Below are 27,389 nucleotides of genomic sequence, written 5' to 3'. Positions count from 1 at the left end.
GTTATGATATGAATTACATATATATCCATCATTCACATGTTAATCCTGTTCTGAAGTACAAATCACCACAATTGTGTACGTTGATGACAATATTTTTTCATTTTTATGTTAAAAGGAATGAGATTTAATCTAGAATCTCTTCATCCCGAGCCATGGTAGTAAAGCTTGTATAAGTACAAATTACAAGTTAATTTACTTTTAGTCATTGGAGACTTTGTTTCTGTCAACAATCTGTCTCATTTATTATGTGCTAGGTTTATTTTTAAAATTGGCATTAAGAGTTTGAATTGAAAAAAGAGGAGAGAATAGAGTCACATCCAAAATAGTGAGCAATATTCCTATGTAAAGTTGTGTAAAAGGATGAATAAAATGGATTTTGGTTCTCTATGGTGATGGAACTATGCATTCAACATGGCCATGCAACTTGCACCATAATTTAAATGGTTTACATTCTGACTTTAGTAAATGTGAGCAACTTAACATGCTCCATATTTTTTTTAAAAAGTCTACACATAATTTTGTAAGTATGCTTTCAGATGGGAAAAATCTGTGTTTTTGTTCAGAAAAATACATTCGGACAAACACACATTCGGATAGCCAAAAACTGTTTTTCTTTTCTGTGTACATCCGAAGTGACATCAAATTAGGTTTGCAATAACTGCGTAGTCAATATATGAGTTGTCTGATATCTAGATCGACGACTACTACCATTATGCAAGGAATCTAAATTTTAGTTGAATACTTCATTTTTTTTTGTAGAAAGTGGAACACCTCCATTTGTTCATTAAAATTTCTATTGATATTCATCACTCAATGTCCACGGAATAAAGTCATCACAGCAGTTTTTGCTTGGATGCTCTTTCCCCTCCAACTAAAGCAAAAAATGGACTTAGAGTAACATAATACATACATATAATAAAAGTAGCATCCTAGAATAAGAAACACTATGAATCAATACCAATGCCTTGATTTTCAAGGCTTTAATTTAAACAAAGTTGATTATCTCATTAGGCAAAAAACTTCCATAGTTAGTTTTTTTTCTAACTGCTGAAAGTTAGAAGCCATCATCTTTTTCCTTTTCCCTTTATTTTAAAAGAAATCCATCAAGGCTGAGCTTTCCACGATGATGAAATGTCAGCCACAGCTTCTCCTACTGACAGATACAATCCTTTCATTCCAAAGGAATCCAAAATATTTGACTCATGCAACTTTTCCATTACATTTCCAACAGGATTTGCCAACACAAGCTGCACCAATCAATCATAAATGTAAACATTAGAAACAAAGCTTAGTGAAGTATTAAATTTAAGACATGTTCAAATTTATTTATTTAAGTTTATTTACCGACATAAACACTTGTTAACTGTTTGGAAGAGTTTACGGAAACGGTTTATAGCTTGTCTATTAGTTGTTTTTAGCTTATTTTCATAAGTTCTCCAAAATAGTCAATGAAAACTATGTGACTTTGGTTTATCTTATGTTATAGAAATAGCTTATACATAAGCATTTATATGATAAACACTTATGTTGTAAGTGTTTAATTAAGCTATTTATCCAAATTGTGTCTTCTTATACGTGTTACAATTAGTATATACTAGTGTTGCATCTTGTGCGATGCAAAATGAGGTATATATTTACCTGAAGTGATTTTTGTTCCAGTCTCCTTCTAAGTTCGCATAATGTATCGATTCCGCTTGTGTCTATGCCTGTCACAGCTGCAAAAAAAAAACAAGGAAAAATACAACTTTTAAATCAAAATGATCTCAAAACTTTGATAACAAACTTCACAAGCGAAACGAAATACTTGCCTGTCATGTCTAAAATTATGCATTTCAATGCACTTCCGTTGAGTGCTACTACGCGTTCTTCCTCTTCTCGAACCCATCTTAGTATCCTAAAGAAAGAGAAACACTTAAAAAATCCCTCGGACTAATCTTTGAAATGTACAATACTTGGAAAGCATACATATTGCCCTATAAATGTGGACCAAATACATATACTTTTTTGTATATACTTAAGTCGAGAGGGAGTATTATCTAACCTTTCTTGCAGGTAAGTTGCATTAGCAAAGTAGATGGGAGACTCAACAGCCAAAATGATAAAGGCAGGAATCCTTATAGCTTCTTTATATTGGATTAGGTTATGGAATATTGGTGTCCCAGGAATGTTTCCCAAAACCGATGTGTTTGGCCTAGAGACGTGAAGCAGGATTTTGAAGACTGATATTGCCACCTAAAAAGATTTGGAAAATTCAGTTGAAGGGTAATGAACATGCTTTTATAGTAGTTATGATTGAATTCAAATATTTTTAATCATCTTACGGTTATGATTGATTGACAGTGAAATAATTTTTACATTGACTGTGTATATGAATTAAATCCTTTGTAAAAACAGAATTGTGAATTTTGAAGCTTACCGCGACTCCAAGGCCTAATGGAACTGAAATAAAGAGAACACCAAAGAAGGAGCACACACAAGCTAAGAAATCAAGCTTGTCAACCTTCCACAATTTGTACGCGGCGCGGTAATCAATTAGACCGATAACAGCAGTGATGATAATGGCTGCTAAGACAACGTTCGGTGTGTAATAGAACAGCGGCATGAGAAACAGAAGTGTCACAAGAACTGCTGATGCCATGATTATATTTGATACTGCTGTCTGTGCTCCAGCATTGTAGTTAACGGCTGATCGAGAAAAGGATCCTGAAAGTTTGATTTTAAAAATTAGAATTGATATTTTTCTTGAAAAACTTTGATTTCTTTAACAACTACTTGTGATGAATCATTGCCTGTTGTGACATAACATGAAGAACAAGAGCCAGCTATGTTCATAAGACCAATAGCCATCATTTCTTTGTTTCCATCCACTTGGTAGTTCTGAAGTGAAGCAAATGTTCTTCCAACTGCAATTCCTTCCTGAAACATAAGTAAGTTGAAGTTGAGTTATTTGATGTTTTTCATTTTTTTGTTTGGATAAACAGCATAGTTAAGCTCTTAAAGCATAAGTACTTAAGTCAAACTATTTTTATATAAACTATAATTGTTTTCATAAGTTATCCTAGAGAGCTTAATAAGCTGTTTTCATAAGTTCTCTAATAAGTTGGTCCAAACAATGACATGTCCGTAAGCTGTTTTTAGCTTATTTCTACAAGCCCTTCACGATAGCTGATGGAAACAGCTTACAACTTATATGAAAACAGTTTGACTTTATTTTATCTTTTGCTATAGAAGTAACAGATATATAAACACTTATTTATAAGCCCTTACGCTCTAAGCGCTTATTTTAAAACACGCAGTAGCTTTAGTGAAAATATTCTATGACTGGTTATGTTTTCTAAGTTTGAGAAAGCTTACAGTGAGAGACAAGATTCCAGTGACAAGTCCAGTTTTGATAGCAAGAGCCAAATGTGGACCACTGAAGTATAACATGTTTGATGATGGTGGATTAAGTCCCTTTGGCAATTCACCAATCTTCCAAAGAAAACAAAGCAAAAAAGAGAGTTATTAATAAGATCATTTCTATTTAACATCTCTTGTATGTTTGGATTAGCCCTAAGTTTGGCAAAATCACAGTGTGCCACCGTTATTTTGTCAAAAACTACGCTTTGAAGCTTCAACAGAATCACAATGTGACCGTGATCTCATCAAAGTCAAACATTATTCCAAACATACACTAAATGTAACAAAGGTAAAGTGTCTTTTCTTACAATAGCTATTTTATTGATCTTATGTCTCATTGAAAAGACTAAAATGGTTGACAGAATAACTGAAGTCAATGGTGCAGCTGCTGAAATCCAGAATAATTTTGGCCTCTTCAAGCTCTGTCACAATTTAAAACCATATAAGAATTTTTCATATATTAAGAAACAAATGAAATTAAAATAATTATCACTTATCAAAGCAAAAAACAATAGTCCATATATTTTATTATGCAAATTGCAAGATGAAGAATCTTACAATGTGTCTTGTTATCAACAAGAAGGCTAGGAAACTGAATCCTAGTAAAATGGTTTGCCATGACCACTGCAAAAAGAAAATGTTAAAAAATTAATGGACATATATGTATGTAATTATAATTAATTAAATTACACTTACATTTGCATCAATGGGACAAATATGTATTTTCATTTAAAAGTGACCCTTAATTGACTAACTATTCAATATGTCCATTCATGATAGAATCATAAAAAAAATTGATAAATAGTTGGAATATGATTCCTAATTTTTTTTAATGAACATATAGGTAATACATTGCACTTACATTTGCATCAATAGGACAACTATGTATTTTCAATTAAAAGTGACCCTTAATTGGCTAGGTAACTCAATATGTCCATTCAAGGCAGAATCAGAAAAAAGGAATATATTTTTTTGTTGATAATAATTGGAATATGATCCCTTGTGATATAGAAAGTCAAAGTAAAAAAATATCTACAAAAGTAGCTGGGATTCCAGTAAGCAAACTCAATCATAATGTTAATTCTTATTTCTTAAAACAGAATCAGTCCTATAAGAATGTTTTGAAGAGTTTTGTGGCTGTGATTAATTTATTTTTTATTTTATTTTTTCAATTGTAGCTTTACTCTACCAACTAGTATTACTTTTTTTTTTACAGTACCAACTAGTATTACTATTAATACTTTAATAACTCTTTCAAAAAATTAATATTTTAAAAACTTGCAAAACATAATTTATTAGATTTCTTTTCTAGTAGTCTAACGGCTAGATTTACACACATTATGTGTAAAAAAGTGAGAAATCTTAGGTTCAAACTCTGGCTCCTATAATAATGCCCCTGGTAGCTACCAACTGAACTATACTTACGGGACGTTAAATTATAAATTATGTAAGAAAATATAGTGGCCGTCCCTTTTAAAAAATATTCTCAACTTAGATTCTTTAATGTATAATTTTTTAACATTAAAAAAAACATCAAAATCAAAATATACCTCGTTTCTTTCCTTGAATACAGAGACCAAAACAGGTACTATTTGCATCTTGCTTGTGAAATGAACTATTCCTAGCAACCCTTTGAGTTGTTGTAGTGACACAATTATTGCTGCACCAGCCATGAAACCTACCAATGTTGCCTTTGATAGAAAATCAATCACAAAGCCTAACCTGTATACACCTTCAAAGGTTATTTTTTATTTATTTTTAAAATATAATTTACCTCTATTGTACCATATATATCCATATAAAATTTTACCAATGAAAATAGCCTTCATGTTAGCTTCCAATTAAATTTCCAAAGTTTCATTTTTAATTTTCAGAAATAAACCCACTTGTTGGGGAAAAATTATTGTAATTTTCTTCCTTTTTTTTTCTCTTTCCTTTTTGGAACATTTAGAAGAATTCATCAAAAATAATTGAGTTTATCTCATTGTAATTATTTTTTTAGAGGCTCTAATAAAAATTATACTAAAATATATGAAATGACTTTTAGTTTATTTCAATAAGATTTCAGAATAATTTTGAATAAGCACTTATTAGGATTTAAAGAAGAAAAAAAATCCAAATATAATTTATGTTCTATGTTAAGTGATGATATTATGCTAACTTCTCTTTTTCTTTTTTTGAAAACATTTCAATTTGTGCATGATTGATTATTAGTACCTTAATACACCAAGAGAAGATTGGAATAAACCAGCAAAGAAAGTGGCAGTGAAAGCCAATTTAAGATAGAGAATTGGATCTTGACTATAAGAAACACTTTCACTTAACATTGATCCCATAACTAATGATGCAATTGAAACTGGACCAACACCAAGATGTCTAGAACTTCCAAGTACTGAATATATCAAAGCAGGTACAAAACTTGAATCTGCATGTAGTAATGATGATATATATAAATTTAATTAAATATCAACCAATATAAAAATAAAAATCCACAACAAAACAAAACAGAGAATGAATACTAACATAATCCAATAATTGGTGGCAAGTTTGCAAGCTTGGCATAACTGATTCCCTGCAAAAATACAAAAAGAGAAAGAAAAAAAAAATAAAAAAATTTCTTTTGGCAAGTTTCATTTAAATTAAATATTAACTTATATCCTCGAAAAGAAAAAAAAAAACTATAATGGTATAGTATACATTAACAAAACCAAACTCATGCATGCAAGATGAAACTATGGCTATGACTAATAGTATTATGCAAGGTCTTAAATATTGTGCTCAACCACAGTTAAAAGTTTGGTTTTGTAACTTCAATTAACGTTTGTAAAATAGTTATTAGTAACATTTTATTTGATAAAAGTTTTCCATTTTACGAATTTTTAATAAAACAAACCACATCAAGCTTGCAAGAACTTATTATGCAATGTGTAAAAAATCGTTGTATGCAACTACAATTGTGCTCACATCGGTAAGTAACACATATATGTACTTTTTTAATAAATGTTATTGCGACTTCAATTTAAAACCTCGATATTGTGTGACATACCTGAGGAATGGCGAGACTAGCAATGGTGAGACCGGATATAATATCAGAGCGGAAAAGATAAAGACTATACTGAGGACCCCATTGAAAAATAGGGAACATGTATTGAAGAGCCAAAAGAAACTTTGTGAACGAAGTTTGGTTTTTGAATCCATGAAAAGGGTCATCAGGAAAAAAGATTTCAGAGAGTCTATGTCTAAGTTTTTGAAGAGTGGTTCTTTGTGGTGGCAAACGAACCTTGTGAATTTCCAATGGTGTTTGATACATTGGTATCTCTGATTGGATTTTCATGGTTTCAAAAGGATCAACTCTATTGGAATTCACACCCATTTTTTTGTTAATGCTATGTGCTATGCTATGTTGTGTGCACAGCACAAGCCACTACGTTGGTATTAATTTTGTGTCTGAAGAGAGAAGAGAGAGTGTGGCTATGAATTTATAGAGAGAGTAATGAATTGAATTTGAGCCATTGAAATGGAATCAAGCCATGAAAAAGGTGGCAAGTGTTTGTCATTGTCGCGTGGAGGTTTATTGTTCTAAAGTTGTAGTTATTCGAATCTTCAAGGGGCTGTTCAGTCATATCCCTTCTTTCCAAATAAAAATTATTGTCTCCGTCTCATAAAAAATGGTGTACAGCGAGGTTTTTAAGGAAATGTTTAATTATATTGATTTTAAAGATGAAATCATCGTTATTATTATCATTATTTACTTTTTTTTAAGATTTTTTTTTGACTAAACTTTTTTTAAGATATTATTATTATTATTATTTACTAAAATAGTCTTATTAATTATAATATTTGTGTATTATTGTCACCATAGTACATTTTAACCACCAAGTTTGGGATGGATTGATGTGTATGGCACGAGAATATCGAACCATGAACGAAGTAAAGACATGAAATAAAAGCGTATTAACTAGTCAATGTAAGGTCTTGATTTTTGATCGGAGAGGACACGAAAGGCCTCGATCCTTCCATACTTAGCTATTCAAGGGACGGGGACAATGGTTTTGGATTTTTCACGTTGTCAAAGAGTTGAACAATCAAGATAGATGGTGAATGCCTTATCAAATTGAATGAAATTCAATAAATAAAAGTATATTAGTGAAAAAATATAATAATAATTGCATTAGTATTCTAAAGTAATAATTATTTAAAGATAGAGAAAAAAATACAACTGCGAAACTTTTATAAGACTGGAGAGTATTTAAGCTGATAAGTTAGTTGATAACGTATAAACATATAAGATGTTGTTCTATACTATTAACATGTATGCTGTGAGTTTGTTCGCATATTCATCATTTTTGTTTTTAGCGACTTTAAATTTGTATTATACCAACTTACTATATCAATTTGAATGAATGAATATCGTTTATTTTTGTAAAATAAAATAAAATCAAAACACACACTAACAGTTAGAGAAAACTATGGTATTAGTTTGATGGTTGGTGTGATATGCTATGCTAACCAAAACACTCTTTGGTCTTCCTCAGGAGCTTCCTAAAATGTAATGACGGTTAATTATCCCCTCATTGCCTCGTATGATTATATCAACAATTACAAATTTTGACACGACGATTTCCCAATTTGCATTTTTTTTAATTAAAATAAATAGTATTAGGAGAATGTTTTTTTTATTGAATCAAGAGTGAGGAAAACATCAAAGAGCCGTTGGACATTCCGATTAAGTCGACACCTCCAAGGAACTCAAATCCTCTGCCGGTCACCCAAATGATATACTTTGAGGGAATTATAATTGAAGATGTGTCCCATGAGTTTAAGCAACATTGCATAATATATGGAGGATCCAGGGTTCGAACCTCAAATATCTCACTTATTCAGCTTCTGGTGCTCAAGACTTTTTAGCCAATATTTTAAAAGTGAGTTTCTAATCACTAAAATACTTGCTTTTTGGGAATAATGAGGAACCATACATTTATGATTAAAGTTCTAAAACTACGTCCCCGTGAGTTTAACTCAGTTGATAAGGACAATGTATAATATATTCAAGGTTTGGGGTTCGAACCCCAGACACAAAAAAAAAAAAATTCTAAAACTACATGCTCTAAAACAACAACAACAATAGCAAATAATGAGGAATCATACATCGGTTATTATATTGGTGTCACTCATTATTGTTGATTACTAATATGATTGTGGATAATGACCAGTTCAATCAGTTAGACCGGAACTACACACTACATAATCAACTACTCATTTTTTATTTTTTTTGACAAATCAACTACTCATTTTTTATAATTCATTTTGCTTAATTTAGTTTAATTTATATTCAATAATAATATAAAATGATTTTACAAAAACATTCAATCAAATATTGTCATTTTTTAGGCGAATCAAGTAGTATTTTTATTTAAATATATAGTACTAATATTTATTAAAACATTTACGCAAATATCTAAATAGTGAGATCTGATTTTGACTTGATGTTTGTGCAGAATTATTTTATACTCTGTGTATAAAAATAAAATTTTACTTTTACTTGACAAAATTAAATTCTTTTCTTTTTTGAAAATTCTTATTTATTTATCTACACCATTAAAATACAAACAAATCAAATCAAAGCTTGCACTACCACTAGAACAAGCAACGAAACTCTTCTACAAACAAATAAATTGTAGTTCTTTTACAAGACAATCAAATCAATGTTAATTACATATAGTAAATGCAATAATATTTTCATTTTCTTAAGATGCCCAATCTCGGACTGAGGACCGCAGGTTGAGGAGATCCCGCAACCAGGTAATCTAAGGAAATTGACATCATGGTATTTTCTTTAAATAGATTAAGAGTATGCAAAAACATCATTATGAATATCCGATATTTCAACTATGTTGGCATTTTAGATACTCAATGATCATTTACAACGAGAGGAAATTCTTTCAAATCTTGATCTCTCGTGTTTTCTCAATTTGAGATATCTCTACCCTTATATCCATTTTGTCCGCTTTTTAAATTTCAAATTCTCTCATTTCTTTTTTATCTCTCCTATACCAAGTTAGTGGTTTAGATTGCACATGACTCTCATGCGACATCATACAATTTTCTCCCATATAGACCACACTCCTAAATATTATTAAAAATAAAGAAAAAGAAAATAAGCAGTTGAATGACCAAATCAAAATACAACAAAATCAAGAAAAATGATACTACTAGTGTGGAATATCAAATCTATCTGAAAAGTCTTTTTCCTTTGGGCTCCCTAATAAGGTAAATGCATGAGAAGTGGCGCTTGTAATGGCAGCAACACTGAAGCAGGATCCAACTCAGTGCACTAAGAACAAATTCTCCAAATTCTACGGATGCTAATTATAATAAACATTGAAGCAGGATCCAATCCAGTCCCTCATTAAGTGTGAATAATTTGTAATTTACCTTATTAGGGAGTATTCAGTGCACTAAGAGCATAGACCTTTTGGATATTTAATCATAGTATTTATTAGACATCTGCGAGAGGGTATTTAGTAGATCTTCCGATCATTATTATAAGCAAAGTTCAATATTTTATATATGATAAAGACTATATACATATAAGCAAAGTTCAATATTTTATATATGATAAAGACTATATACATCATTAATTGAATGAATCTAAAATATAGTTTTGAAACACGTAATTTTAAATCACAAATTTGGCGAAGAGTATAGTAAAAGAGATATTACAAAGTCACCGTTAAGCAAAACTTTTGTATTATGCACTTTTTTTCTCTTGACAATGATTTTATCTCATTGAATTTTCTGGTTTGGTTTTTAAAGAGAAAGATTTTTACACAAAACGATATTGTACTTTTTTTTTCCTTCATTAGAATGTGTTTCCACTGAATTTTCTTACAGTAAGGTTTTGACGAGGTATATCTTCAATGGACGTTCAAGGAGGAGTGATAATATTAAGACAAAATTACATGTTTAGTTCCTGAACTTAATTTCAGGTAACAATTTGGTCATTTATCTTTTTTTCATTTGAATTTTGTCTTTTTGGTCCATTTTCATATGGATTCTGAAGCTTCAAATCTAATATCCTTGTGCAAACATAGATTTGAAGATTGAAAGACCATGCGAAAATAAAACCATGAATTTGAAGCTTGAAAATTCATATGCAAATTGACCGAAAATACAAAATTGAAATAAAATAAAATAAAAAAAGATAAATGACCAAATTGTTATCTAAAATTAAGTTAAATGACGAAACGTGTAATTTTGCCTAATATTACTGAATGCCCATGTTCCTTTCAAAAAAAAAATTACTGAATGCCCATGTAGTTATTGTTCCATTAGTCATTTGACCCATTATTCATTGACACATGAATCACACAATTGAAGAGAATAATACAATTTTCTCTTCTTTTTTTTTTTATCCATATTCTTGTTCTTATTTGAGGAGTTTCATATCACTCTACTATTTTTGCTCATAGAAAAGTTAAGATACAACATTTTAGTGTTAGCAATTCACTTTAGAGAAATAAATGAGTAATATTAACTTATAATAAATATTTTCATGATTAATATGATATGTACATACATACATGCTTAACAAAATACTGATAATTAAAACATCGATATTTAATTTTGTCACTTTACTTGTTATGAAAAGAAAAGAAAAAAAAATGTGACCTTGCTAAATATTCACTCACTGTCAAAATTTCCCAAATCTCAAAAGTTGGGGTCTAAATGGCACCAACTGCATCCCTTGTCAGTGTAAACTCTCATTGAAATCTTGCCAGCCCTATCTTTTGACTTCATTGGCATCAAGCAAATTTACACCTACCGTTAGCCAAGATATGATACTCTCGATCGATCTCTACATATATTATCAAGAGGTGTATTATTTGAACAACCATTTGGTGGACAATTTATGGAACAACCATAATTTACAAAGAAAAAGTAGGTATTTGCACGAAAATCAAAGCAATAGAGAGATAAAGTAAAAAATAATGTGAGTTTGAGAGAGAAAGTTGTCACAAAAGTTGTGAAAAAATGGATGTTCAAATATCACTTCTCTATTATCAAACCATCAACAGAAACAACATACTTAGATGATTCATTTGCTATATATTAAAATAATAAGTGATTTTAATATAAATAATTAATTTAAAGGTTTTTTAACAGAATTAATTTAAAGGTTGTTTGCTACAGTTTTTGGAGAAACATTTTCAACTTTTTAAATAAAAGAATTATTATTAAAAGTTTTTTATGTTGTTTTACGGATTTAAAAAAAATAAGAAGCTAAAAAAATTGAAAATTGCTTCAAATGAAGAGTTGTTTTTAATAGAATTTATAGAAAATCATTTTTTATAACTATTTTTTTAAAGAAAAAAGAGTTTTATTATAGTAAGCAAACACAAAATCAAAGAGCATTTGAATGAGATAATAAGATATCTCTTTCACCTTAATTAAAAGTCCTATTGCGTGGTTCACAAAAACAAATAGAAAAAAAATTAGTGTTTTTGAAGAAAAAATATATATATCTAAAAATTAATTTCTAAATTTTTTAGCATCAAAATTATTTATTTATAATTCATAGGAAACATGTCCTTTTTTTCTAAGTTAAATTAGCTCACCTAAATTAACACCGAGAATGATCAAACTTAAAACCTTAAAGAGTAGCACACTACAAGGTTCAAGGTCCCAAAGTCTTGTAGGAAACAAGTCCTTAGAGATTACTCTATAGAGATTTTTTAGAAAAAATTAAAGTATGGTTAAAAAAAGTGTTCAAGTTGAAAACTATGCATGTTAAAATAATTATTCATGCATGTGTGGACTTGACTGGGGTCTCACCACTCGTGGGTTTAAGGGTTAGAGCTTTTACGGTAGGACATGCAGCCCTAAAAGCTGCGTCAAGCAAATAGCCAAACATAAGAAAGCGTGTTCTGACAATCAACATGCTTTTATACCATTTGCTTTTGACACTTTCGGCTTCCTAGCATCAGAGGTTGTTAACCTTCTACGTAAAGTCCAAAGGGTTATGCATTACAATGTTATGTCTTATAGGTCCATGAATGTGTGTTTACGAGGATTTGTTTTACCATCCAAAAAGGTCTAATGACGCACCTTATTGCCCGCTTGCTTCCTATTCATGTGTAAGTAATATTGATAGTAAATAATAAAAGAAGGATAGTTAGTACTACCTCCGTTCCTTTTTAAGTGTCACTTTTTAACATTTTACACAAACCAAGACACTCAATAAATGTTACTTTTTCTTATACAATAATATATACTTTTACTATAATAGCCTTAGTCATTTAATATCTTATTTCATATATTTCTCTCTCCACAATAAATAACTAAGGGTAATGTTGGTAAAACAACATTTATTGTTGCATTGAACTTTGAAAGTGACGGTTAAATAGGAACAAAAAAATTCTCCAAAAGTGACATTTAAAAAGGAACGGAGGGAGTATTATTCATTAATACATTTGAACAAATACATATTTTTGGGAGGGTTGAACAAAAACATTGACACCACAAGATGTGTTTTTCTCTCTCTTCTGTTAAAAATGATTTTCTTCAATTGTTAATCAAAATAACTACATCATTTTCAACATAAAAATTAACATAATGATTTTTGGGCATCTTTAGGTGTTCTGGAACTCGGTTTCAGGTTGTTCTTTCGGGGCAGCTGGTTTCTAGGTTCCTCGGGTATACTGAATTTTTGGGTGGTTTTTTGTGGGTGTTCCACGTATATACGACACCTTTATAACCTTTCCTCTTTCACCCTTGATTTTTGTGTGTAAAAAACCAAGGGTGATAAGCTTGTTCCACATATATACACAAGTCGGGTTTAAGAAATTTTACTGTTTAAAAAAAAACAAAGATTTTTGAAAAAAATTTACACACAAACACAACTAAAACTTTAAAATTAATATTTTAAATATCTTAAATAAAAAAAACTCTTAATTAGACCATAAGTGATTCATTTGTATCCCTCAAAAAAAAAAGTGATTCATTTGTAAAAAAAAATAATCTAAAATGACTAGCCTATTTCAATTTTCAATACAACTAATTATTATTTTTTCAATTGTATATTTTAATCAATACCACTTAGATTACTCTTAATTCAATGTGTGTATATCTCCTTTTGCATTTTTGATAAATTGAACACGTCAATACATGATAAGAAACTTCAATAAATTTATTCTTCTTTTGTCAAAAAAAATGAATTATTCTTCTATATCTCATTTATACTTCTTTCTGTATGAATTAGTCAACTAGTATATGATTTGATATAGAGAGTTACGTATTGAATTATTGATATTCATTATTGTGAGAAGCAATATTTCGAAATTCACCATTGGAACCTTACACCTGGATTGCAACAACTAAAGTCAACAACAGAAATTATTATAGTGATCCCACCCATAATTTGGTTACAGGTTTTAATAAGGGTCACTTTAATTTGGATTATTCATAAAATTGCTTCTTTTTTTTTTTTTGGAATAAAGATTGGTTCCATATGATCCCACTACACTGCGGTGTTTACCTGTTTAGATTATATTATTTTTGTGAGAAAATTTCTATAATATATGATTGGAATACTGTTTTTTCTTTTTGAGGGGATGATTGGAAATTTGGAATATTGTTGCTTAACGTTAATGGTTAAATATATATAACGTTTTAAATATGTCACAATGTATTTGAATGGTGTCCCATGCACGAGACCAAAATGCAGAACAATGCACAAGACCAAAGAACAACAAAAATACGAACAAGCATAGCAACATGAAATTTTAAACTAGGTGGCTTTAGCGGTGTGGCCGATTGTGCCTATATTTGCATGTGGGAAAATCGTTGTGGCAGTTGGAGGCAGAGCGGTGCTCCACCACCGCTCTGGTGGCAGTCACTCTATCTGCGAGTGAGTGTGGAGATGGTGGATACCTAACTGATTGAACATAGTCTTCACTATGAGGTGGAAAGGACTCGAGAAGGCTAGAGGGCTTTAACATCTCTCGGCATATATTTTTCTATATGTGTTGGTTAGATATTGAATCATTTATCAAATGATTAATGAATTCAAATATTTATCACTTGTGTCACATTATATTCATTTAATAGGGTTGAAAGTTTGCTATACCAAATTTACTTTCCATGACAAAATGTGAAGATTGATACTAAAAACAAAAAATTAAGTTTTGTCTCTAGAGCTAATTCTAACTTTTCCTTTGAAGTTGAGCTAATTTTAACTCGAATCTTTAGAATTTTGAGCTTTTGCTTTTACATTTGAATTTTAATTTCAAAACTATAGTTTAATTTATTTTTACGTGAATACACTTAAATATAAATCACTTAAAATTCGACTTGTTTTTTAACTAAAATTAATTTTGTAAAATCAATTCATTTATAAATAATTTTCACCATCAAAGAACCAAACAAATATCAATCATATTGAAGAAAGTTGGGTAGTACTTGTCTTAACTAGTTCCATAGTGCAAAGTCACATAGTCAAAAGGTTTCTCCAAGCTCAAAATCCCAACCTCACATTTCTATATCATATCAAGAACCACTGACATTTGTAAGGCAAGATAGACATGCATTGACTTCAATGGAACCCTAGATAAAATGATTATGCGGCGAGAGGGAGATGTGTTTTATTAATACCCGGAAATGGATTGCACAAAAAAGGAAAAATTGTTATGCAAGATTTTATAATAAGGTATCCACAATTGATGGATTAGATAAGTTGTCAAGGCAAAAGGAACAAAATGGTGGACCATATGCAATATTACTTATCTTGGTAGACCCATTTTGAGAGGTTCTCCTCTTATTGTGAGAAAAAAAGTAAAGGTTTGATGGGAACATATGGCTTGCCACCAATGATAGCTTAACTTGGAGATAGTCATACGTTATTGTAGTTCATTGTTGAGGTCTTAATTCTTACACATAGACTCTCTCACTTAGATTTTATTCAATTGAAAGGAATTTGGTTCTTCCTTACCAAATGATCAAGCATCATTTCTCCAAAGTCATACTTTCTTGTGGACTAAGAGTATCTCCAACAAGAGTTTTTGGAGAGTCCTTAAGTTTTAAAAAGTGTGCTTTTAAGTAGTTTTACTACTATTAGATTAGAGGAAAATGACGTGGCAAAAATATGTATTGTCATTAAGGGTGAGGAAAATGCCAACACTTCTCCATGGTATGTTTTAGGTCGTCTCACTCACCCTTAACCAACCCCATATAGAAGCAACAAAACTCTTATCTAAAATGTATTTTGAATATAATATATGGAGTGACAAATGAAAACTCATTTTGGTCCTTCTAATTTTTGTGTGGATCAACTTAGTCTACTTATATATATAAGAAAGGAAATGTCCATTGAATTTACCAATTTGCCCCTATGAGGGGCATTTTGGTAATTCAATTATTGGAGGGTTTTTTTTTTCAAGGTTTGACCTATGAATTTTCATTTTTGCCCCTAACCAATTTTTTTAATTATTTTCTTATTTTTATATTTTTAATAACATTTAATTATTTTCCAATTTTTATATTTTTAACTATTTTTTCAATTTTTCCTCCCAAATTCAATTGCTTCTACATTGCCGTTGTGGGAGATTAAGGTATCGTTTGACCCGACTTTTTTTCAAACTTCTCTACATTTTTAAGGAGAAGTTAGGCCGAATACAATATCAATTAAGTACTTACTAAAAAAAGTACTTTTTTTGAACGCATAAAATTGAATGGAATGAGCTTTGACCAAAAGCTGTTGAATGTTACTTTAAAAAACTACTTCTCGACAATTTATTTCACAAGCACCTCTTTTCAACTCACGCCGGAAACTTTTTCTTTATTTTTTAATATTATATTTCAATATGTTTTTTTCTTCCATTTAACTTCATTTTTTTTTAACCGTTCCATTAATTTTTTAAGGAGATTCCATTTAATTTTATTACCTTTTTTCAAAGGAATTTTATTATCTTTTTATCACTTATATATTTAATTTCAATATCGTTTAATCATCACAATGTCACAAATATTTTTATTCACGCTGTCATTTAATGATCCCAAATATTTTTATCTCCTTTCTTCAACCTCGCGAATATATACACACATTAACGTTTAGAGTAATATTTTATGTCCGTCTGTCTGTTTTTTTGTTACGCTAATGCATATAATTTTTTTAGTGTTGCTTGGTTGAGTGCTACCTCACCAATTTTTTAAAATATTTTCCAATTTTTATATTTTTAAAAACTTTTAACTATTTTACAATTTTTTTATTTTTAACTATTTAAAACTAAGTTGATGGTTCATGGTTTTTAAGGTTTATATTTTGACATATTACAATGATTCACAATTATCCGTCATTTTACCATCTATCCTTTCAATGTAATCTTCCAAACTGAATATTACTAAGCATATGTGAAGAGACTGAATATTGCTCTGTTGATATTACTTTTTTGACGTCAAAGAGATTTTTTATTTTTTAACGGTCAAAATATTAATAACAAGTTCCTACACAAGACGCTAAAGAGTTTAATGTGTTTCTTTCGTTCATTTTGTGTCATATAAATATTGGTGTTAATCCCTTTTTGGTAACTCTATGACAGTAGCGCTCACTTTTATAATTTTAACTATTATGTAATTTATGGTGTTTTCCTGCTCTTGATAAAGCTTTCATAAATATTTTGATAAAGTTTCTTAATTTTTGTGCAATATTCATTAATTTGTTCATTTTTCCTTCGGAACAATTTTTTTACAAAATACGTTACTGAACCCCATGCCTTAAACCATGCATCACAAATATTTGGATTATGCGAACTTCATTCTCAAATTTACTAAGAATGGTAATATTCTGTAATTTGAACATCTCTCCTTTAAAACAAGTTTTTAAAAGTGCGTATAATTCACATGAAAGGACTCGATACTAAATTGCAGTTAATATCTGCCTTTGCTGTAGATCATGTGAAATGATTTATATACGTTGAAACTGAAAGGCAAAATGATATAAATCAAGTAGAGAGGCATTCAACTATCTGTCTGATTCAGAAGTTTGTTCACCTGAAAGGAATGGATACTAAATTACAGTTACTATCTACCTTTGTTGTAGATCATGTGAAAGGATTTATATACGTGGTACTAAATTGCATTTAATATCTGCCTTTGCTAGGGGTGGCAAAAATACCCATGCCCACGGGTACCCGTGGGTAAAATCCGTCACGGGTATGGAGCGGGTAGCTAAACTGGCATCCACGGGTATAATAAACGGGTATTTGACTACCCATTATTATCTGGACACAGACACGGATTGGATTGTATCCATACCTATGGGTACCCATACCCGATAATAAATTAAGTAAATTACTAATATATCTTTATATATCATATCTTATTACTTAAAGTTGGTACCTTATTGAAGAAAATTTTACCCCCCACCTAAAAATCCTCAATAATAACCTATTTTTATTTTAAATTTTTTTAATTCATCTTATTAAGTTCACCGTTTCCACTTCATTCACATCATAAAACATATAGATTATATAAGAATCATGAATTTTCTATGAATTATGTATGATTTATGAAATTTTGAGTGGATTATGTATGGATGTTTAAAAGTTGAAGTTTTTTGGTAATTAAAAAAAGTTATTATTTGTACCAAAAAATAAATAAATTCAAAACTCCATGGGTACCCATGGATACCTCAATACCCACGGGTACCCGTATAGTGAGTACCCACGAGGATACGGGGCGGGCACGGGTATCATACTTATCCAACGGGGCGGGGACGGGTATCATATTATTCGTACCCATGGATATCCATTGACATCTTTAGCCTTTGCTGTAGATAATGTGAAAAGATTTATATACGTTGAAGCTAAAAACACAAAATGATATAAATTAGGTAGAGAGGCTTTCAGCTATCTATCTGATGCAGAAGTTTGTTCGCCTGAAAGAACTAGATACTAAATTGCAGTTAATATCTGTCTTTGTTGTAGATCATGTGAAATGATTTATATATGTTGAAGCTGAAAGTCAAAATGATATAAATCAGACAGCTTTGGTAATAGGGTTTTCATTGGTTTATAGATAGATATCAATTATTAATGGAAAAGTGTTTCTACAGCTGACAAAATATGTTTTCATTTGTTACTTGTGATCAAACCATTTTAAAGATTTAATTTTGTAATCCGTAATGTAAGAGTACTCTAAATATTGTATTATGGTTTATAATTATCTGTCATTTCACAATCTATCCTTCCAATATAATATTTTGTCAAATACGTTACTGAACCCCCGTGCGAAGCACGGGTTTGTAACTAGTTTCTAATAAAAATAAAATCTAAGTAATTTGTATATTTTTATACCGGAAAAACAAACTCAATATAATAGAAGAATTAATCTGTCTTCAATGTAAAAATATCATGGACTACTTTAGATTTTACTTTTTTTCAAAGACTAGATTGGTCCATGCTATAATTGTAAATGATTAAAATAAATTTTCACTCTAATATATAAGATAAGATGGATGTTAGGGTACCAGAGTAAGACAAAATATTATCACGCAACTAAAATAAGAGACGAGAAAAGAGGAATTGAACACACAATATTTTACGTGGAAACCCCTCAACAAATAAAGGGAAAAAAACCACGGGGCAAGAGTAGAGAACTTTCACTAAGTGGAAGAAATTACAGGACCTCTCTCTAAATACAAGGAGAGTACAATTACCACTCTCTCTTATAAATAGGAGAATACTAACTAACACAACCTAGGAGAAACCTCACAGGAGAAACTATTTTTTTTCTCTATATTTTTTCTCTCACTACTCTAAACAAGCTTTGCTTGCTGCTTGTGTTGTTATGATTTGGGATGCATGAAATGGTTTACGGCCATGGCTATTTATAGAAGCAAAAGCTTATTGCTTCAACAAGTTGCACCGTGTGATTAACATGCCAACCAACCCTTTTTGACAATTGCACCAAAAGTTGAATGATTCAAATTGCAAGGCAATTTGAAATTGTCTTCTAACAATTTGTTACTCTATTTTTTTGGCATGATAGGCACCATATTTGAAATTTCAAAGACAAACCAAATTTTCACTTTGCTTACATGCCTAAAGTCAACAAAAGTGGCTTTAGCTTTACCACTTGACAAATTGTCATGACATTCAATAGTCAACAATGTTGGCTTTACCATGTTCACAATCTCCCACTTAATGTCACTTTTGTAAGCTCTCAAAATCTCTCTACCTTGCCGACTTCAGTTGCTACGTTTCCAATAGGCCATATGAGGATCGACACCATACAAACTTGTCAGTGTTGATCGACTTTGTCATTACATCTGCTAGGTTATCATTGGTGTGAATCTTTTTCATATCCACACTCCCTTCCTCCACTACTTCTCGAACAAAATGATATTGAACGCCTATGTGTTTTGTCCTTGAATGAAAAGCTGGATTCCTTGCAATGTGCAAGGCACTCTGACTGTCACAATACACAGTAATTTGTTCCTGCTTGTGCCCGAGTTCCTCCATTAACCTTTGCATCCAAATAGCTTCTTTACACGCTTGGGTAGCTGTCATGTACTCAGCTTCTGTAGTTGACAGAGCTACAACAGTTTGTAACTTGGACAACCAACTTACTGCTCCTCCAGCAAGCGTGAACACATAACCAGTAGTAGATTTTCTTTTATCAAGATCACATGCAAAATCTGAATCAACATAACCCCTGACAGTTAACTCTGATCCTCCGAAACATATTGCAACACCTGAGGTTCCTTTAATGTACCTCATGATTCTCTTAACAGCATTCCAATGCTCTTTACCCGGATCCGCCATAAACCGACTAACCACTCCCACTGCTTGTGCAATGTCTGGTCTTGTACATATCATGGCATACATAAGGCTTCCCACCGCCGATGCATACGGTACTCGAGACATTTCCATCCTCTCCGCTTCATTGTTAGGACTCATACCTGAGGATAATTTAAAATTCACAGGAAGTGGGGTAGAAATTGGCTTACAGTCTTGCATGTTGAAGCGCCGCAAGACTTTCCTTAGATAATTCTTTTGAGAAAGCCAAATCTTCCTGTCTTTTCTGTCTCGGTGAATTTGCATCCCTAAAATCTTGTTTGCTGGTCCCAAGTCTTTCATATCGAACTCCCTAGCCAACTGTGCCTTCAATTCCTGGACTCGATCTTTGTTGGGGCCTACCACCAACATGTCATCCACATACAACAGCAAAATGATATAATCATTATCATCAAACCTTTTGTAGTATGTACAATGGTCTGAACTCAGCCTATTGTAATTGAGGCTAATTATGAAAGAATCAAATCTCTTGTACCAACATCTGGGCGCCTGCTTTAGACCGTACAGAGATTTGGTCAACCTGCAAACCAAGTTTTCTTTTCCTTGTTCCTTAAATCCTTCCGGTTAGAGCATATAAATTTCTTCTTCAAGTTCTCCATGAAGAAAAGCAGTCTTTACATCTAGCTGTTCAAGATATAAATCCAATGCAGCACACATCGCCAACACTATTCTGATAGTAGTAAGTCTGACAACCGGAGAAAATATCTCATTGAAGTCAATACCTTCTTTCTGATCATATCCTTTTACCACCAGTCTTGCACGATACCGTTCCACTTGATCATTGCCATCGCGTTTGATCTTGTATACCCATTTGATTCCAATGGCTTTCCGACCCTTTGGAAGTTCAACAAGTTCCCATGTCTTGTTCCTATGTCAGGCCTCCATTTCTTCATGCATTGCTGTCATCCATTGAGAAGCATCTGAACCCTTCAACGCCTCTTGAAAAGTTGAAGGTTCACCTTCTTCAGTTAGAAGACAATATGCATCGTGGCTCGTCATAATATAGTCTGATTGCCAAACTGGTTTCTGCGTCTGACGCGTTGATCGACGAACACCATCATTGACCTCATCTGGTTCTTGTTCTTCGTGCACCGGTTCAGCTTCAGAAGAATCACTTTCTTTGGATTTTTCTTCCAACTGCACTATAGTAGTTTCTTTAGAAGTGCTGTCATTTTTCTGCTCACTTTGCAGTTCATTTTCTGCAAAGATTACATCCCTGCTAACAACAACCTTGCGGGCAGTGGGATCCCACAGGCGGTACCCCTTAACATTGTCAGCATAACCCAAGAAGATACATTTCCTGGACTTTGGGTCCAACTTTGTTCTTTCTTGGGAGTTGTACATTACGTACACAGTACAACCAAACACATGTAGAGAAGAATAATCCACTGGCTTTCCTTTCCACATCTCCATCGGTGTCTTCAAATCAATCGTCGTTGATGGTGATCGATTTATTACATAACAGGCGGTTTTCACTGCTTCTGCCCAGAACGACTTGGCCATTCCCGCTGTTTTCAGCATAGCTCTTGTTCTTTCTAGGAGAGTTCTATTCATCCGCTCTGCCACACCATTCTGCTGAGGTGTATGTGCAACGGTGAATTGCCTTACAATACCCTCTTGTTTACAAAATGTTAGAAACTCGCCATCTATATACTCTCCTCCATTATCTGTCCTCAAGCACTTAATCTTCTTCCCAGTTTCAAGCTCTATTTGTGCTTTGAACGCCTTAAATACTGGAAACACATCTGACTTCTTCTTGATCGGGTACACCCATAATCTTCTAGAATAGTCATCAATGAATGACACGAAGTATCTTGCTCCTCCTAGAGATAATTCTGGTGACTCCCACACATCAGAATGTATCAAGTCTAGTATGTGTTTGCTTCTAGTAGTTACTCTAGCAAACTTCAACCTATGCTGCTTGCTTATCACACATTGCTCACAGAATGGTAAATTTACCGTCTTGAGCCCGTGAAGGAGATTGCGTTCCGCAAGGACTTTCAAGCCACGTTCTGACATATGGCCTAGTCTTTGATGCCACATCATCGTTGTTTCTTCTTGGCTTGCTGCTGCAACTGATGCATCCGCCTCTTGCAATGTATCTCCCAGAAGCATGTAAAGATTACTTGTGATCTTTTCTGCTTTCATCACCACAAGATTGCCTTTCACTACTTTCAAGATTCTACTTTCAGTGTGGATCTTACACCCGAGATCATCCAATTGTCCAACAGACAATAAATTCTTCTTCAACCCCTTTACATGACGCACTCCTTGTATTTTTCGAACAGTACCATCATGCATCTTTAATCTGATAGTACCGATTCCAGCAATTTCTAAGGCATGGTCATTTCCCATGTACACTGACCCTTCCGAGATAGGCTCATAAGAGTAAAACCAATCTCGGTGTGGAGTCATGTGCCATGTTGCACCTGAATCCATTATCCAGACATCGTTGAGTCGTCTTCCGCCTTTAGAACTGCTTGCTGCTTCGCTATACAGAATTTCCCCGTCATCTGAGGTACTTGCAACACATCCTTGAGATGTTGAAGCTTCAGAATTCTTCCCTCCATTCTTCTTGATATTCCAACACTCCTTCTTTACGTACCCTTTCATGCCACAACCGTAGCATTTGATATTCTTCTTTCTTCGAGATTTTGACCTACCATGATTTTGACTCCCACTGGGGCCACGTTCCGTTGATCTGCCTCTCGTCATCGTCAAAGCCTCTGCTTGCTTTGAACTCTCTGACCTTTCTTCCTTATTCTTGCGCCTGGATTCTTCTTCAAGGATTGCACCGGCGACATCATCAAAGTGAAGAGTGTCAGCTATGTTATTATTTGTAATGTTGATGATGAGTTGATCATACGAATCTGGTAAACTCTGAAGTAGAAGTTCAGCACGCTCATTTTCTGCTATTCTGAAATCAGAAGTCGTGAGTTGAGAAAATAGCGTATTCAGGGTGTTGATGTGATCCGTTACAGATGTGGATTCACCCATTCGAAGAGTGTAGAGCCTTCTCTTTAAGAATATTCTGTTGTGGAGTGATTTGACCTCGTACAATTTTATTAGAGTATCCCAAATCTCCTTTGCTGTCTTCTTTTCAGCAATACTTGACAATACCGAGTCTGCCATTGCTAGGTGCAAACTGGCAACGGCATTATCATCCATCTCTTTCCACTTTTCGTCAGTGATATCTGCAGGTCTGCCATCTATTGCGTCTAGGCAATTATCTTTTCTTAAAATTGCCCTTATCTTCAATTTCCACAAGGAAAAATTTCTCCCGTTGAACTTCTCTATCTCAAATTTTGTTGGCATGGTTTTTACACCAAACATTTTTTCTTCAAACTAGACCGAAATAATAAGAATTCTTTTCTGGTGTGGAAGATCAGTTTAAACTGCAACCACAGAGCATACTAAGATTTTTCTTACCACACCACTAGTTTATCACAGCGGAATAACAACTACGAACCAGCTGCTCTGATACCACTGTTAGGGTACCAGAGTAAGACAAAATATTATCACGCAACTAAAATAAGAGACGAGAAAAGAGGAATTGAACACACAATATTTTACGTGGAAACCCCTCAACAAATAAAGGGAAAAAAACCACGGGGCAAGAGTAGAAAACTTTCACTAAGTGGAAGAAATTACAGGACCTCTCTCTAAATACAAGGAGAGTACAATTACCACTCTCTCTTATAAATAGGAGAATACTAACTAACACAACCTAGGAGAAACCTCACAGGAGAAACTATTTTTTTTCTCTCTATATTTTTTCTCTCAGTACTCTAAACAAGCTTTGCTTTGCTGCTTGTGTTGTTATGATTTGGGATGCATGAAATGGTTTACGGGCATGGCTATTTATAGAAGCAAAAGCTTATTGCTTCAACAAGTTGCACCGTGTGATTAACATGTCAACCAACCCTTTTTGACAATTGCACCAAAAGTTGAATGATTCAAATTGCAAGGCAATTTGAAATTGTCTTCTAACAATTTGTTACTCTATTTTTTTGGCATGATAGGCACCATATTTAAAATTTCAAAGACAAACCAAATTTTCACTTTGCTTACATGCCTAAAGTCAACAAAAGTGGCTTTAGCTTTACCACTTGACAAATTGCCATGACATTCAATAGTCAACAATGTTGGCTTTACCATGTTCACAATGGACTCCCTCCGGTTTTAGTTATAAACACCGTTTAAAAAAAAATCAGCATAAGTCATTTTTTTATAAGATGTAAGGACGGATGGAGTATTTAGTTTTTTTTTTTTTTGTCAAAAACAAGTCTAACTTCTTTATAAAAATGTTTAACTAATATTACTAATTTATCTTAGAAGATGAAAAATCAATATTAAATACTTGATTTGTCCTTTATTACAAAATCCCTTACAAACTTTACGATGTTAAAAAAGTGATTGTATCCTTAAATTTATAAAAATGTGTTATTTTTAACATGTGTTTTTATGCTTTTTTTTTTGTCAAAAACAAGTCTAACTTCTTTATAAAAATGTTAACTAATATTACTAATTTATCTTAGAAGATGAAAAATCAATATTAAATACTTGATTTGTCCTTTATTATAAAATCCCTTACAAACTTTACGATGTTAAAAAAGTGATTGTATCCTTAAATTTATAAAAATGTGTTATTTTTAACATGTGTTTTTATGCCATATGTTAGCATTTTTCTTTCTTTTTTTTGGCAGTGGTCGGAGTTTGAACTCCGGACCTTTGCATATTTTATGCATTGTCCCAACCAACTGAGCTAAGCTCACGAGGATAGCATTTTTCTTTCTTCTATAAAGGTTGATGCTTTGGAAGTTATTATTAGACAAAATATATTCCGTGGTTTTTTAAGTTAGATGTTTGTAATTATTTAGTCTTTTATTTTTTTTTTTATCAGATTTGTCATTTAAGTCATAAAATATTTACATTGTTACTCATTTTTATCAAACTTTGTTAAAAAGTACTTAGCGACCATTTTAGGTTGAAGTGGCAGGTCCAAATGGTGTTTACGACACCAAACAATGTTATTTACACACATTTTCTTCTTCTTGTTACGAATACAATCCTAATTTTACAGATAAATATTCCATAAACAAGACTTTGAATTAAATAATTGATCGGTTTTGTTTCAAATCAAGACTCAATCATACACATATGAACTCTAATTTAAAAGTGGTGAATTTGTACCCACCAACTGAACAATAATCACTCACATAAGCATTTTTTTAACTTAGTTAAATGAAAAGAGAGTAATGGTGCAAATATTTATGACTTAGAAGAGCAAATTGTTACAACAAAAAATGAAAGAACTAATTTATTAAACCATCGTGAAAATTATTTGGCCTTATTGTTAATAGTGGAGAGCTAATGACCATTTTACATCTGTATTATATCAAATTGAAAAGGTATACCTTAAAATTATATAATGTCAAATTCTTTTACAACTGAACCGACAATCTTTTTTTTTTGTGGTGTCTGGGATTTGAATCTCAGACATTTATGCATTGTCTTTACCAACTGAGGTAAGCTTAGGAATACTAAACCGACAATCTTTGAACATTTCGTAACAGTTGTGCATAAAATAAAATGTGCATGTTAATTACACCGTCATCTTTTATTATTATATGAAGAAGAATAGAAAAAGAAAAAAAAGAAAAAAAGGAAAAATGACTTATAACGGACGAAGGGAGTATAATTTAACACGATGCATCAAAAGACAAAAACAACAGCATTACAAATTGATTCCCATGTAATTATAAAATATGCTCGTATTATTATGATACTTTTAGCCAACAATGACAACATTTTCTTATAAAAAAAAATGGTCACTTCATAGAACAACATAGCCACAATATTCAGTGACATATACTAGTGGACTCAATTTGTTTAACATTTCCACAAAGTTAGAGAAGTTCTCTTTCTATTCAATTGAAATTGAATATTGCATTAGTCCTTTAGTGGAGCTGTAGTGTGATTAGTGAATTGATTAATCATTAAAAAATGTTTTAATTTGGTTGATAAGTATCTTGGTGCATCAATTCAAAACTTCATTGCTACAAAATTTTCCTTTTCCTTTTAGACCTACATTTTTTTAATAAGATGTTAGACCTGCACCTTGATTGGTGTAAGGAAGGCCAATAGGTTATTTAAGGGTTCAAGTAATGCTATGAAGTCTATTCAATTCTCCTGTCACATGCTGTGTGGACAACTGGAACTTACTAGAAGTATTACCTGGGAAAATTGTTATTGGTATGAATGAATGAATGAACATGAGGTGACACAGAGGAATCTTTCAGAAAATTGCAAAGTTGAGAGTTTATTCTTGGAATATTCCATCCCTAACAGTTATTATTATACACTGCTTCTTTTCATTTCATGAAAAATATTTTATCAACCTATAGAAGCGATGTCTCGTGAACTTAACTTTTTTTTTTTTGTCGAAATGAACTTAACTTAATTGATAGAAACATTGTATAATATATGTAGAAACCGGAGTTTGAGCACCATTTTAAGTTGGGTCATGTTAACTTATGCCCTAAGGGCATAGGTTAAGGAACCCAAAAAAAGCAACTTTGCATTGAAAAACATGATATTTTAACTTTTTAAAAGTTGACTACACGACTTTTGAGGCGTATATTTCTATAAAGAGCTCCTTAACATGTGCCCTAGAGAGCACAAGTTAACATTTGCCTTTTAAGTTTACCATAAGAAAAGTGTGTTTAACACTTGGACAAAAATATCCTTATGATAAAATTTTAGTATTTATTTACTTTTTGAATGTAAGACTTTTTTACAAAACAATTTTTATTTCAGGTGACCTTTTCTTATGCCTTTTCAGGTGGCCCCTTAGTTTCTTATTTGAAAAACTAAAGAGAATACGTATTTTAAAAACAGTTTTTCAAATCCATTTTTTAGAAGGATTTTTAAACATTTTCAAACAAGCCCTAGGTGTTTTGATTGGTTTCTTCTTCTTCTTAATGATATAGCAAATGCTAACATTTGTCTTAAAAACCTAATGTATGCCCCGTCAGTGTAGCTCATTTGGTAGCTATCAGAGATATTATGTGTAGGGGTTGGGGTTCAAACCCCAGATTCTTCACTTTTTCACACATAATGTGTGTGAATCTAGCC

General features: G+C 32.0%; 1 protein-coding gene across 1 annotated transcript; it reads right to left on the bottom strand.

Moving 5' to 3' along the window:
• Positions 1 to 889: 889 nt before the first annotated feature.
• Positions 890 to 6,848, bottom strand: LOC146926116 (putative sulfate transporter 3.4). The gene is made up of 13 exons (XM_085758511.1): positions 6,446 to 6,848; positions 5,923 to 5,971; positions 5,617 to 5,824; positions 4,950 to 5,121; positions 3,958 to 4,023; positions 3,708 to 3,821; positions 3,355 to 3,471; positions 2,790 to 2,916; positions 2,417 to 2,703; positions 2,042 to 2,232; positions 1,809 to 1,894; positions 1,639 to 1,715; positions 890 to 1,247 (listed from the first exon to the last, which is right to left on the bottom strand). Exons 1-13 carry the CDS (start codon positions 6,770 to 6,772, stop codon positions 1,104 to 1,106), a joined length of 1,965 nt encoding a protein of 654 aa, XP_085614637.1. The 5' UTR covers positions 6,773 to 6,848; the 3' UTR covers positions 890 to 1,103.
• Positions 6,849 to 27,389: the final 20,541 nt, after the last annotated feature.

The sequence above is a fragment of the Medicago sativa genome, chromosome 4 (genome assembly GCF_051527215.1).
Source record: "Medicago sativa cultivar Bolivia chromosome 4, Bolivia_mono, whole genome shotgun sequence".
Taxonomy (NCBI): domain Eukaryota; kingdom Viridiplantae; phylum Streptophyta; class Magnoliopsida; order Fabales; family Fabaceae; genus Medicago; species Medicago sativa.
Note: the sequence above shows the minus strand (reverse complement) of the source record. Positions and strands in the feature narration are given on the sequence as shown.

What these genes read in the sequence shown, in the direction of transcription:
- LOC146926116 (XM_085758511.1), bottom strand. Translation starts at nt 6,772, where the DNA reads ATGGGTGTGAATTCCAATAGAGTTGATCCTTTTGAAACCATGAAAATC. An exon ending in AGATCAATAAAATAGCTATT is followed by an intron (nt 3,472 to 3,707) that starts GTAAGAAAAGAC and finishes TTTCTTTGGAAG; the next exon opens with ATTGGTGAATTGCCAAAGGG. An exon ending in GCAACTTACCTGCAAGAAAG is followed by an intron (nt 1,895 to 2,041) that starts GTTAGATAATAC and finishes CTCTTTCTTTAG; the next exon opens with GATACTAAGATGGGTTCGAG.